The sequence below is a fragment of the Salminus brasiliensis genome, chromosome 11 (assembly GCF_030463535.1).
Source record: "Salminus brasiliensis chromosome 11, fSalBra1.hap2, whole genome shotgun sequence".
Classification (NCBI taxonomy): domain Eukaryota; kingdom Metazoa; phylum Chordata; class Actinopteri; order Characiformes; family Bryconidae; genus Salminus; species Salminus brasiliensis.
Window position 1 is genome coordinate 35,558,844 of NC_132888.1, and position 14,380 is coordinate 35,573,223.

Consider the following 14,380-nt stretch of genomic DNA (forward strand, 5'->3'; position numbering starts at 1 on the left):
TGTAGTGTTGTGTTTCTCTCTGTTAGTGATTCTAACCTTCAGTATCGAGCAGATTTACACACTAAAAGAGGATAGAGACTAAAAAACTCTGTAAAGCTTATGTAATTATTAACTGTAAAGACTGATTTGGTGAATGACGATTATTATTTTCTGAACTGAAAGTACATCTGAAAAGTGTGTTTATTTGTGTGTGTGTGTGTGTGTGTGTGTGTGTGTGAGTGTGTGTGTGTTTCAGTATAACAATGGGTCAGTACATAATGAAATGTAAAAGCATTTTAGCTCTCACTACGTCCTTCTGATAAATAAATAAAATATAAAATTTAAAATATATTTTAAAAAAGAATAATAATTTGTTCTTAGTCTTATGACAATGCCCAGTCCAAACAAGTCTGGCCTGTGGGCATAGCTAAAAACCTACATGAGTCTTAAAGACATGCAGTGAAGTTTCTAAAAAGTGGAAGTGGTGGTTGTGCTTTGACAAGTGGTTGCTGTGGCTTTACTAAGCAGTTGCTATGGTGTCCCAGATAATTGCTAGGCATGTATTGTTTATAGTGTTTTATAGTGATCTGGTGTCCCTGTCCATGGCTACACCTTTAATGATAAGAGGTAGCTTTGCAGTTACTGGGATATTCCAGATTGCTATGCACTTTCTATGTTTTGCACATGTTTGCTATGCTGCTACTAAGCAGTTACTGTGGTTTCTCAATATGTTGCTATGCAGTTGCTGGGCAGTTGCTCTGGTGTTGCAGTTGGTTGCTATGCTGCTGCTAAACAGGTGCTATGGTGTCCCAGGTAATTCATGAGTGTCATGATAGTCATGACAGTGATATTTCATGACTGTCATATTCATGATAGTCTAAAATTAGCATTTATTAAAAGTCATAAAATCATGCATTTATAAGCAGCCTCCCACCTTCCTGCTGTTGTTTTATGCTTACTGAGGTTTCCTCCTTTAGCTTGGAGGGAGTTTTTTCTTGACACTATCACTTTTGGCTTACTCACTGGTGGGGGGAGGGTTTATACTATTTTTATATTTTATTGTCTGTTTTATCTCTTATCCTATTACTGGATTCTTGTAAAGCTGATTCCTGACAAAATCAGTAGTAAAATGCACAATACACACAAATATTAATAGAAAATCTAATGAACATAACAAACATATGGAAAAAGGAACATGCCTGAGGCCCCTCCTCCCTAATCTAGTGTCCTATAATCTCCATCTCTACCTTGTTCATGTCTACAACAAAGCTTTGGCAACCCTCCACTAGCTCTTTCTCTTTCACTGTTATCTTTCATTCCTTATCAGACTGACTGGCTACCTACCACAAGCAGAACTCCACCTGAAATCCAGCCCAAAGTTTTCTAAGTTCTCTCTTCTCTCTTACTGCCTCCTCCTAAATCATCATATGCTGATGGCATAGTCTGAACTAGAAAAGTGATTGTACTCTGTTTTAAATGTGCGTATATAGGGAGGCTAAGGGACTTCCAGACACATGATGTAAACGAGAAATGCAGCCTCACCGGTTTTCTTAGATTGGAGCAGCACACCTTGAGGAAACAGTCATGATCTTTAAAGTCAGTTCTAATGTTAAAATGGTGCCAATATATTTGTATCTGATAAATATGAAAGTCAGTCATCCTTCTCAATTAATAACTGTATGTTTACAGCAGCTGTTCCTGTTTATAACAGTCTGAAGGTTCAGATAACCAGCTTTGGAAACTTTCAAGTCTACTGCAGCCCAGTCACATTATGCTAAGAATTACTAGAAAGCCTAATACCTGAACTTTAATATTGATTAAGTAGACATATAAAGTATCCATTGCATTAATGCTGATTTATTTAGGCCAATTTAATTCAGATTACTGCACAAACTTACACAATGACAATTTTATTACACTGGTTGCCTCCACATCTCTGCTAGAAGTGAAAACATAAACTGTGTTTTAGCTATAACTCTTTCCATAGGTGGGGTTAACTGTACATGGCTGAGGTAGGTGCTGTAACAGTCACTGAACAGACTGGTAAACTCATACAAACTCCATTTATTCAATCCTATTCTATATGCTTTAGCTGCATCCAAATATAAGTACAATCAGTGAAAAGAGGCTGCTATATCAAACACTGGCATATTTTTTTTAAAGAGGCTTGTGCACCACTGGGGATCAAATTCATGAAACTACACACTTTTTAGAAACACTTCACTGTAAAGCATTTTGAACTGCTAGTTAATGTTCTCATTGATTAACTACTTATTTTTTCCCAAACATCTGGTCACATTGCAAGATTTTGGTTCACATTGTCTGGTACTGTGAGAACATTGCTACTGGCTTGCACTAAATACATTAAATTCGACCAGTAAAGACCACAGATCAGATTTTAAACAATGTTTTGACAGCATTAGCATAATGAAATGCATTAATAGATATTAACAGGGAGGATTACAGCTGTTTGTTTGTGTGTGTAGAGTTAAAACCCCACAATGGAGCTTCATCACTGTGGAGGAGGAACCTCTGATCCAAGCTGTGTATCTATGAAAAGTGATCAGTCCATTGAGCATCGTCCTGATTTCAGCGTTAGAGAAAAAGACCCCAGCTGTGTATCTATGAAGAGTGACCAGTCCATTGAGCATCGTCCTGATTTCAGCAGTGGATCTGCACTCTCTGACCCAGAGTGAGTTCTCAACTTTTATTTAATTAGAAATCTAGTGCATAAACACTCTCAGCAATGAGGCAAAAGAAATCTAGTGCACACATGCACAATCGACAAGACATCTTTCATCATTTAGAACATAGTGAAGTTCATTATGGAGCCAGAGAGTAATGTTGCACATTGTACTGCATATTCTCAGCTTCTCATTACCCCATTCAACATCAATCAGTGTCTAACCAACTGTTGTTCAGATATAACTTTAGTGGTGGTTGACAAAAAACAGATATGTTAACTCAGAGTTTATGAGAACCTGAGATTTTCTGTTCCAGAGATCAAAGAGGGTGTCAGTTACTAAAGCAACTTAAGATCTGAAACTAATCTGCTTTCTGACAGGTTTCCACCTACATTACTCATGCAGACATGGCTAATTTATTTCTCAAGGATTCAGTGGACATCAAACCTCACATTATTTTTAGAGCTCTTTGTAGAAGAATGTGATTAGATGCAGATTAGATATTATGTTTTACCTGATTAATATTGCAGTCAGTTATTGCTGGTCAGTTAACAGGTGTTTTATATATTGTGAATCAGCCCTGAATTCTCGGTGGAGTTTATGCACCATGCATCATTTTCTGCCACTGGAAGTTTGCATGTTGCATTAAAACACTTTGCACACAACTTGTGGTGTACCTTAAGCACAAGCCTGTAATGTACATCAAGGAGTAATTCCACAAAATTGTGGATCAAATCATTTAATCTTTCAGGATTTTCAAGGGCCATTAGCTTCAATACAAATTAGCATTTAACAAAATCATGTGTGAGCTTTTAGAGATTTGCTGTTTCTCTGAGTAACTGCTACATATTACTTTACTTGGATGGTCCACTGTAGATGCCTCATAGATACCTAACCCAAGAAATGCCTGCCTGTGTGCTCCTCTTCTGTTTAAGTGCCCAAGCTTGCTTCATATTAGCTACAGAACCAGAATCAACTGTAAGCCATGCCTAGCTAGATTACATTTAAGGACATTAAGTAGTTATGCATGAAAAGGCAAACCACTTTGATTATAAGTAAAACATTATAAGTAATGTATTTCTGGCAAACGAGTGTAGGTACAAAATACACAGAATAACTTGTTAAAAGTGACAGTACAAGTCACTAAAATATATATAAATAGACTTAAAATGACTAATGTTTGTGATTGACCCCCACGTTAGGCAAAGATTCACAGAAGCAGCACCATACACAATCACAAAAACTGGACCTCTGCAGCAGGATTATCACCAACCAGTGGACGATGTCTTACACAGAGTCATAAAGAAACACAAAAGCAGCATGAAGAAGAAGTACGAGAGCTTATTTGAGGGAATCAAAACAGAAGAGAATAGAACCCTCCTGAACAGGATTTACACACAGCTCTACATCATAGAGGGAGAGAGTGAAGGAGTGAATGAAGAACATTCTACAACCTCAACGTTCTACAGATGGAGAAAACACCCAGGAGACACAGAGAAGATACTCCAATCAACTGTACAGACATCTTTAAACCTCTACTAGATCAACAAGGTCTTTTATACAAACAACAAGAAGATAAGGAACCAAAAATGCCAGCTCTTAGGAGTGTGCTGACTAAAGGCATTGCTGGAATTGGAAAAACTGTCTCTGTGCAGAAGTTCATTCTGGACTGGGCAGAGGGAACAGCCAATCAGGATGTAGATTTCATGTTTGTTCTTCCGTTCCGGGAGCTGAACCTGATTAAAGAACATCAGTACAGTCTTCATGGACTTCTGTGTGACTTCCATCCTGAGATTAAAGACCTGTATCCAAAGACCTATGAGGAGATCAAAGCTGTGTTCATATTTGATGGTCTGGATGAAAGCAGAATTCTGCTGAACTTTGAGGAGTGTGAGAAAGTATCTGACATCACCATGACATCATCAGTGGGTGTGTTGATGACCAACCTCATCAAAGGAGAGCTGCTTTTCTCGGCTCTAATCTGGATAACCTGCCGACCAGCAGCAGCCAACCAGATCCCTCCTAAACACATCAACCGTGTGACGGGAATCCAGGGATTCAATGACCCACAGAAGGAGGAGTACTTCAGGAAGAGGATCAGTGACCAAGACCAAGCCCAGAAAATCATCTCCCACATTAAGACAGAGAGGAGCCTCCACATCATGTGCCACATTCCCGTCTTCTGCTGGATCTCAGCCACTGTGCTTCAGAGACTCATCAAGCATCATCACTCAGAAATCCCTAAAACTCTGACTGAAATGTACTCCCATTTCCTGATCACTCAGACCAACATGAAGAACCAGAAGTATGAGGAGAAAGATGAGAGAGACCCAAAGAAACTGCTGAAATCCAACAGAACTGAGCTTCTGAAACTGGCTGAACTGGCTTTCAAACAGTTGATGAAGGGCAATGTGATGTTCTATGAAGAGGACCTGAGAGAAAGCGGTATTGACATCACTGAGGCCTCAGTGTATTCTGGGCTTTTCACTGAGATGTTTAGGAAGGAATGTGTGCTTTACCAGAGGAAGGTCTACTGCTTTGTTCATCTGAGCTTTCAGGAGTTCCTGGCTGCTGTTTATGTGTTTTACTCCTGTGAGAAGAAAAACAAAGAGGTGCTGAAGTTCTTTAAACCAGAATACAGGAAAAATGTTCCACTAGATGATCTGCTGAATAGAGCTGTGGATAAAGCTGTAGAGACTCAGAATGGACACCTGGATCTTTTCCTCCGTTTCCTGCTGGGCATCTCGCTGGAGTCCAATCAGAGACTCCTACAGGGTCTAGTGACACACACACACACACACTCAGAGAAAACCAAACAGTATATTAAGAACTTAATCAAAGGAGGTGATCCACAGCATCACAAAAATATTTCCTCAGAGAGATCCATCAATCTGTTTCTCTGTCTGTCTGAAATGAAGGACCAGTCTCTCTCCAGAGAGATTCAGGAGTATCTAAAATCAGAGAAACGATCAGACATAAAGCTCTCTCCTGGACAGTGTTCAGCACTAGCTTACATACTTCTGACCTCAGAGGAGGTGCTGGAGGAGCTGGACCTGAAGAAATACAATACATCAGAGGAGGGTTATAGGAGACTGATCCCAGCTGTGACTGTCTGCAGAAGAGCTGTGTGAGTCAACACAACCTCTACATTTATAGAACATCTGTATTTGAATATAAATAGTTTTTTTTATCATTGAAATTATATTAATTAGATCACAAATAGATTTATAGATTTATTTGTATTATGTTTTCTTTTTATTGTTATTTTTTATCTGTTTGTACCATAAGATGTAGAATTTATTTATTTAATCAAAAATATATGAAGCGCTGTGGTTCTTTCATTGAGGCAATATCTAAAGAAAAGAAAAGCATATACAGGCATCTGCAGTTCAAACTAGGACAACATTTTATGTACAAATGTCTGGAAGTCAAACTAGGACCACTTTTCATTTGTGAAAGTGAAGGAAAGTTTTAGTATTTGGATAATTGGTTAGTCTAGATAGGAGCTGTCAAATTTTAATCTTTAGGGCCACAGGTCAAATCTATTGAGTAGCAGAATAATTATTTTGCTATAGTGTGTATTACATAATGCTTTTGATTGTAAGGGGTGTGGTGCCCCCTATTACCGTTTAACCTTCAATAAGCAAGCCATCAGTGACAACCTCATTCTATATTTTAAAATATTTGAAATATTTAAATATATAGGAAACATGTAATTATGGTCAAACAGAAGTAACATTGATTAAAATATTAAAAGCTACACAGAAAACTTAACACACCATAAGTTTAATACTGGGAACTTGGCTGTGTATACAACAGTGCCAAGTATACTTTTGATATTTATGAAATATTACAATTGTGACACAGTTGTGGCCAGAATCTCAAATTGATTGGTTGTTTATCACTTTTTCATGCATATTCATATATAACAGGTTAAACCATCAATAATTTAGTTATGTCTGTAAATCTTTGCAGTTGTGGATTTTTGCTTTTTTATGTCATGTTCTTACAAAAAGACACACATCACAGATTTGTTTGTTATGTATGATTCAAGAATGTATGAAACAGGTTAAACAAGCAAAAACGATGTATTTATGTGCATGTACTATTTTATATAATTGCAATCAAAATTATTTAACCCCCATTTCAAATTAGGTTTATTAGCAAAATAGACAAACTTTTAGCTGTTTACAGTAAACCAGTCTAACAAGAACAAGCTCAGCACAACTTTTAGATGAACGCTACTGTCTCAGAATTATTCACCCCCCTGAAAAAAAAAAATGTATTAGCACACATTTGCACCAGGAGTGCTTGAAATAAAATGCCAAATACTTTGACTGGCTAGGGGTTTGTTGACAGTGATGTTTGATTACATATTAGAAGTGGCTAAGTCAAGAGAGCTGTCCAAAACATCCAACAAGAGATTGCCTTGCACAAACAAGTTAGAATGAGGAAATCATAGCAGAAAGAGAAAGTTATCACCAGCTGCCACCTGTTTCCTGAGGAGGCAAGTGGTCAAAAACTATAAATTGACTGCATGATGTGCTGATATGCTCAAAACCATATAAATAAGATTATGTTCTCTGGAATGATGAAACAAAATCGGACGTTTTAGGGCCTATCGATCAGTGTTATGTCTGGAGGAGGAAGAATGAAACATGCTGAAAAGAATACAAAAGCTAGTGTCTGGCTATACATCACATTTGCAGTACGTCATAATTTTTGTTGAATTTGGAGAAGGCACTTGTTCCAGTAGTTGTTTTGAGCTATTTCCATTGTTTAATAGATGTATTACAAACAACTGAAAGTTTGTACATTTTACTGATTAACCTTTTTTACAATGGGGATTAAATCATTATGATTGTGACTCTTTTATTCAACCTATAATACACGTTTTTATAGGATGAAAGTATGAGATGCAAAGATTTCATCTGCAGGCGGTTAGATAAATACATTAACAGTGTTAAAATAGTTTGTTGGGTAAAACATTGTGCTTGAAAGGGTGCTCTCTCATTACTATTGTGTTCACTTAAAGATCAAAAGTATAAATGTACACATATTTATTACAGTCTTATTACTCTGAGAATATGAAAAATATGTTAAAAGAATGTAATCTTGAAACATTGCTGCACTAGCCAATTGCCTACACCAAGTATAGGCAACTGATGTATCCTCAAAAACAGGACAGAGAATGACTTGCTATTGTTGCTTGTACACATTTAATTCATTTAATTCTCAATAATGTGGGCCCCTAATCAGATTTTGCCTACATCCAAAAACTGCAACAAACAGGATAGAGCGACAATATGCACTGGGTCCCTGATTATTGCTTTGCTCAACCTCAAGTACTCTAAGAGCTACAGTCAAGCTTTAATACATAGGTTCTTACTGTTTGAATAGTTTTGTTATTTAGCCTGTTTTTTACTTTCCAACTGAATTGGTAATGTTATGTGATGGATCACACATAAATGTATATAGTCTAGATATCAGCATAACATGAGGGAATGGACAATGTGAAATGAAATGCAGGGCATACAATAAAGAAAAAAAACAAATAAGTCACTAGCTACATTGCTACTTTGCATAATTTCTATTTACATTATTTGTTTGTTATTTTTTGTAGCCTTGTTGGCTGTTTTACCAAGGACTCCTGTGAAGCTCTATCCTCTGCTCTACAATCAGTAAACACCTCTCTGAAAGAGCTGGACCTCAGTAACAATGACCTGCAGGATTCAGGAGTGGAGCTGATCTCTGCTGGACTGAAGAGTTCACACTCTAAACTGGAAACACTCAGGTGAATCTTCTGTGAACTAACCGAATCAATGTTGAGAAACAATGATCTGTAAGCTGAAGACACTACTGACATAATATTGTGTATGGTTTTAAAATTTGATTGCACTTATCCCTGTAACTGTGGCCTGACATAAACCACACACAAACACACACACACCAGTTTTAATGAGTTTCTTGATACAGTTTTTATGTTTAATTTATGAGATCTTGTTTAAATCCTTTTCTTTTGCAGACTAGCTGAGTGTAATCTTAAAGAAAAGTCTTCAGAATCACTTCAGATCAGTTCTACAGTCAGTATACACCTCCCTGAAAAAGCTGGACCTCAGTAACAATGATCTGCAGGATTCAGGAGTGGAGCTGCTCTCTGCTGGACTGAAGAGTTCACACTGTAAACTGGAGACACTCAGGTGTGATTTTTAATTCATTAGTGATTGAAAATGTTAGGATATAAACTCTGCACATAAATAATCTAATTATATTCATAGTGTATTAAATTTATTTTCACATTTTACAGTATATCTCACTAGACCCATTGCAATAGCATAAGAATACACAAATGATTGTATAAATAACAGTCTTTACATATTATTTTTCTGGATTCAGTTATATTTGGTTGTGTATTATGGAAAATGTGTTTTATTTTTATTTTCTGTTGTAGACTTGCTATGTGTAATCTTGGGGGAAAATCTTGTGTATATCTGGGATCTGCTCTACAATCAGTAAACTCCTCCTTGAAAGAGCTGGACCTCAGTAACAATGATCTGCAGGATTTAGGAGTGGAGCTGCTCTCTGCTGGACTGAAGAGTTCACACTGTAAACTGGAAACACTCAGGTGAACTTCCTATATATTTAGTCTGTATGGTGGTTTCATTTCTGTACACTCACAGAACACTAAATTGGGATAATTTCCTTTTGACTTTCATAACAGCCTCAGTGGTGCATTATGGAAAAGTAAACATTTGAACATGATTACATTTTGTCCATGGCGGGATTTATATTGGCCCAAATAGTACCAAGACCACATTCCCCACACCTCCACTAGCCTTGACTGTTAACACAAGACAGATTGGGTTCACGGCTCCATGCATTCTGACCTTACAGTCTCTGTGCCTCAGCCGAAATTGAGACTCCTCAAACTAGAACACTGTCCAGTGTTTTGGTGATCTGGTGCCCACTGCAACCTCAGTTTTCTGTTCTTGGCTGACTGAAGTGGAAGTCAGCATTGTCTTCTGCTGTTGCAGCCCACCCACCCCAAGGTTGGACACATGTGTTGTGCATGCTTTTCTGCTCACAACAGTTATGAAGAGTGGTTATTTGAGTTACCACAGCCTTTCTGGCAGTTTGAACCAGTCTGGCCATTTTTCACTGACCTCTAACATCAACAAGGAGTTTCCATCTGCAAAATTGCCACATGCTGGATGTTTTTTATTCTACCCCATTCTGAGTAAACTCTAGACACTGTTGTGCATGGTAATTCCTGGAGATCAGCCACCAACACTAAAGCAATGCACAAGAGCAACGAGAACACATTTTCTCTATTCTGACTGTTGATGTGGAACATTTTAGATACTGGTCCATATCTGCATGATCATCTGCAATGCACTGCTGCCACAAAGTGGTATGGCCAAAAATGTGTATCACAGTATTTCTAAAGATTCTGGCAGTTTCACAGTATGTCACAGCATTTATGTTGTTTTTGATTTAATGAATAAATAATGAAAATGAAATTAGTGTGTATACAACAGCTGAAATTTTGTTATTGTACAAACTGCACCAGAGTAAAAAACATAACTTAAAATATGACAAACAACATTACTTTCTTTTAAAACAACCTATTGTACCCTTAAACAGCCTGTCAGAGGCCTATGACCTGTAAGGAGCTAGTAGTATGGAACAATTATACAGTAAACAGTATATTCAACTTAATTATAACTGACTAATGAATTGTTGATTTTTAAAACATACTCCTTGGGGTTCTTGCTAGCAAGGTTATGCTATCTGTGTATCATACCACCCAGCACTACTGCCACAGAATTAGTTGATTAGATAATTACAGCCATTACACTAAATTTCTCACTATAACCTCAGCAGTAATAAAAAAAATCATACAAAAAGCCTTTCATTTCTCACCTTTTGCAGACTAACTGTGTGCAATCTTTGGGGAAAGGCTTGTGAAATTCTGGGATCAGCTCTACAATCAGTAAGCTCCTCCCTGAAAGAGCTGGACCTCAGTAACAATGACCTGCGGGATTCAGGAGTGGAGCTGCTCTCTGCTGGACTGAAGAGTTTACACTGTAAACTGGAGACTCTCAGGTGAGATTTTTATTTATTAGATTATAAATGATACATGTTTTCAAAGAGAGCAGCATTTCTTCAGCTTCTGAATAATTTGCTTAAATAACTATTCATTCTTTTCTCTGTTCTCTCGAATATGTTGAAGCTATTCCAAAAAGCTCAAACCAGCAACCCTGGCAGTGTAGGTCCAACACTGTGTGACCAGCAAACACAGAGAAATTGACATAGCTCAGACAAAGGACAGATAGCAAAAATTACCAATCAAATATGCCTCTCTCTCTCTGGAGAGGGAGATGATTATTGATGCAGCTTTTTAAAATAATACATCTCAAAAACAGGACTTGCGTTACTTTAATCTTAGTCTTCTGTTAGTTCAGCTCATTGTTTTTTGATGAGCTCTGAGCTCTCTTTTCCCATTGTGTTTTCTCCTTCTCCTCTTCTACATGCTTTTGAGACTTTTTTTAGGGAACACAGCAAATCTTGAGATGTCACATACACACGTGGACAAAATTGTTGGTAATCCTTGGTTAATGAAACAAAAACCCACAATGGTCAGAGAAATAACTTGAATCTGAAAAAAGTCATAATAAATAAAAATGCTATGAAAATGAACAAATGAAACTTAAACCTAAACTTAAACAGGCCTTAAAATAATGTGAAAATAAAATAAAGTGGACTTCATGGGAGATGACCAAGGAGGACACCCCTGTTGAAAACAAATCATAAAAAAGACTGGAATTTGTCAAATTACATGTTGACAAACCCCTAAGCTTCTGGGAGAATGTCCTATGGACAGATGAGACAAAAATTGAACTTTTTGCCAAGGCACATCAGCTCTATGTTCACAGATGGAAAAATTAAGCATATCAAGAAAAGAACACTGTCTCTACTATGAAACATGGAGGTGTCTCTGTTATGTTCTAGGGCTGCTTTGCTGCATCTGGCACAGGGTGTCTTGAATCTGTGCAGGGTACAATGAAATCTAAAGACTATCAAGGGATTCTAGAGAGAAATGTGCTGCCCAGTGTCAGAAAGCTTGGTCCGAGTCGCAGGTCATGGGTCTTGTAACAGTATAATGACCCAAAACACACAGCTAAAAACACCCAATAATGGCTAAGGCTAAGTGTGTGAGGAAAACACTGGATTATTCTGAAGTTGCCTTCTATGGGCCCTGACCTAAATCTGATTGAGCATTTTTGGAAGGAGCTGAAATAAGCCATCTGGAAAAGGCACTCTTCGAAACTTAAGACAACTGGAGTAGCTTGCTCATGAGGAGTGGGCCAAAATACCTGCTGAGAGGTAGAGAAGTCTCATTGACAGTTACAGGAATCATTTGATTGCAGTGATTGCCTCAAAAGGTTGTGCAACAAAATTAAGGGTAAGGGTTAAGGGTACCATGATTTCTGTCCAGGCCTGTTTCATGAATTTATTTTTTTAAATAATTCTGCTGAAGCATTGTTAAAAAGCAATGTCTGACATTTTTATTTACTATTACTTTTGTCAGATTCAAGTTATTTCTATGACCATTGTGGGTTTTTATTTCATTAGCCGAGGGGTATCAACAATTCTGTCCATTTGTGTATGGATGTGCCATCCTGGATGAGTTAGACTACCTATGTGACCTAAATAGGCTGCTGATACCGCTCCATGCTAGCATGAGTGACAAAGGACACTGGCAAAACACAAAACAAATGAAGAATCAGTCAGCATGGATAAGAAGATAGTAGTTGTCTGTAGCCACCCTCCATAAAACCTTTTTTTATCTTTCAGGCATCAACTATAGTGTTATATTCCTACAGCTCTACAGACTCTTATATTTCTTTGGGTTTATTATAATGTTACATAGTAGGTATATAGAGGTAGGAATTGCTAGAACCAATAGCAATACATGCCAGAGGAGGTTGAGGGAACAATAAAAATCTTATAAGTTTAAATCAAAACTAAATTATGTTATTATAACACTTAGTTTTATTATATTAGGTGGCCTAACTTTATAGTAAGAATGGTTTCTAATTACATGTTTAATGTGCTGTAATGTCCATTATTGGGACATGGTGAATATATTATGTAATTTCATACAATATATTCTAGTCTTCTAGTATGGTGATGTTTGCAAAAGTGGGAAAATATGTTCTTTACAAAATGTTTTTATACTGGCAAAATTAAGTGTGAAGTATGTCAGTTGTTATTGTTTTATTAAATCCTGACTGAGGTCAGTGTTGATATATCACTTTTGGATTTATATGTTGTATTTGTTCTGCAGCTAGTTTTGTTTCTTTGTAAATTCAATTTGTCTCATTTTTTCATCCTTTCTGCAGATTATCTGGGTGTATGGTTACAGAAGAAGGTTGTTCATCTCTAGATTCAGCTCTACAATCAAACCCCTCCCATCTGAAAGAACTAGATCTGACCTTTAATCACCCGGGAGAGTCCGGATTGAAGCTGCTCTCTGATCTACAGAAGGATCCACACTGTAAACTGGAGAAACTACAGTAAGTTTCTGACTTACTGTCTCCACTGATACACATACTCTATACATACTCTAAACAGAATTTGACATGGTAGTGAACAATTATGGACACCTCCATTATGCATGAGCCCAAATGTTGCTACAATTTTGCTAATTATGTGTGTGTGTGTGTGTGTTTAGGGTGGAACATGCAGGGAAAATCAGGGTGAAACCGGGACTAAAGAAATGTAAGATACATTCTCTTATATGCACACAAACAAACACTTACACATATACTCTGTGTTATCCACTAATCTCGGTATCTTATCTCTGTGTATGTGTGTGTGTGTGTGTGCAGACACCTGCAAGCTCACACTGGACCCAAACACAGTACACCCTCATCTCTCTCTGTCTAAGGGGAACAAAAAGGTGGAGTGTGTGAGAGAGTATCAGCTGTATCCGGATCATCCAGACAGATTTGACCATTTGCAGCAGGTTCTGAGTGTGGAGAGTCTGACTGGGCGCTGCTACTGGGAGGCTGAGTGGAGAGGAGAGTGGGGAGCTGATATAGCCGTGTCCTACAGAGGAATCAGGAGGAAAGGAGATGGTGTAGACAGTAAGTTTGGATACAATGATAAGTCCTGGAGGCTAAAGCACTTTCAGAACAGTTACTCTGTCTGGCACAATAAAATGATCATTGATGAACTTCACCACCCACATCAGTCTGGGAGAGTAGGGGTGTATCTGGACTGGCTGGTTGGCACTCTGTCCTTCTACAGCATCTCACCTGACAAACACACTCTTACCCACATACACACATTCTATACCACATTTTCGGAGCCGCTGTATGCAGGATTTTGGGCTGGTTATGGATCATCAGTCTGTGTATGTGGGATAGAATAGCTTCTAGGATGTGAGGATGTAAAGGACTGACTTGTTTGTGTATGTATGTGAGAGTTGTTTGTCCATTTGTTTGTACTCTGTTTACATAGAAATGTTGTATCATTTTGGCTTCTTTCAAAGGGTGATGTAAAAATAAATGACTAAGAGAAAAATGAGTAATACAATCAAGAGAAAAAGAAAGTACAATCTATTCTATGGTTTTAAATATTGGGACATAAAACATTTCTAAACAGCAACCTCAGACAAACAACAACACATAACAGATTCAACCGTCATT

At 37.6% G+C, this 14,380-nt stretch overlaps 1 protein-coding gene across 1 annotated transcript in view; it reads left to right on the forward strand.

Moving 5' to 3' along the window:
• LOC140565116 (uncharacterized) overlaps nucleotides 1-14,151 on the forward strand; it is a 32,214-nt gene extending 18,063 nt beyond the window's left edge. The window contains 10 exon segments of the mRNA XM_072690925.1: nucleotides 2,573-2,671; nucleotides 3,866-4,109; nucleotides 4,112-5,790; nucleotides 8,287-8,487; nucleotides 8,717-8,863; nucleotides 9,115-9,288; nucleotides 10,596-10,769; nucleotides 13,070-13,243; nucleotides 13,402-13,448; nucleotides 13,559-14,151. Coding sequence (XP_072547026.1) covers nucleotides 2,573-2,671; nucleotides 3,866-4,109; nucleotides 4,112-5,790; nucleotides 8,287-8,487; nucleotides 8,717-8,863; nucleotides 9,115-9,288; nucleotides 10,596-10,769; nucleotides 13,070-13,243; nucleotides 13,402-13,448; nucleotides 13,559-14,103 — 3,484 coding nt within the window. The 3' untranslated portion in view covers nucleotides 14,104-14,151.
• Nucleotides 14,152-14,380: the final 229 nt, after the last annotated feature.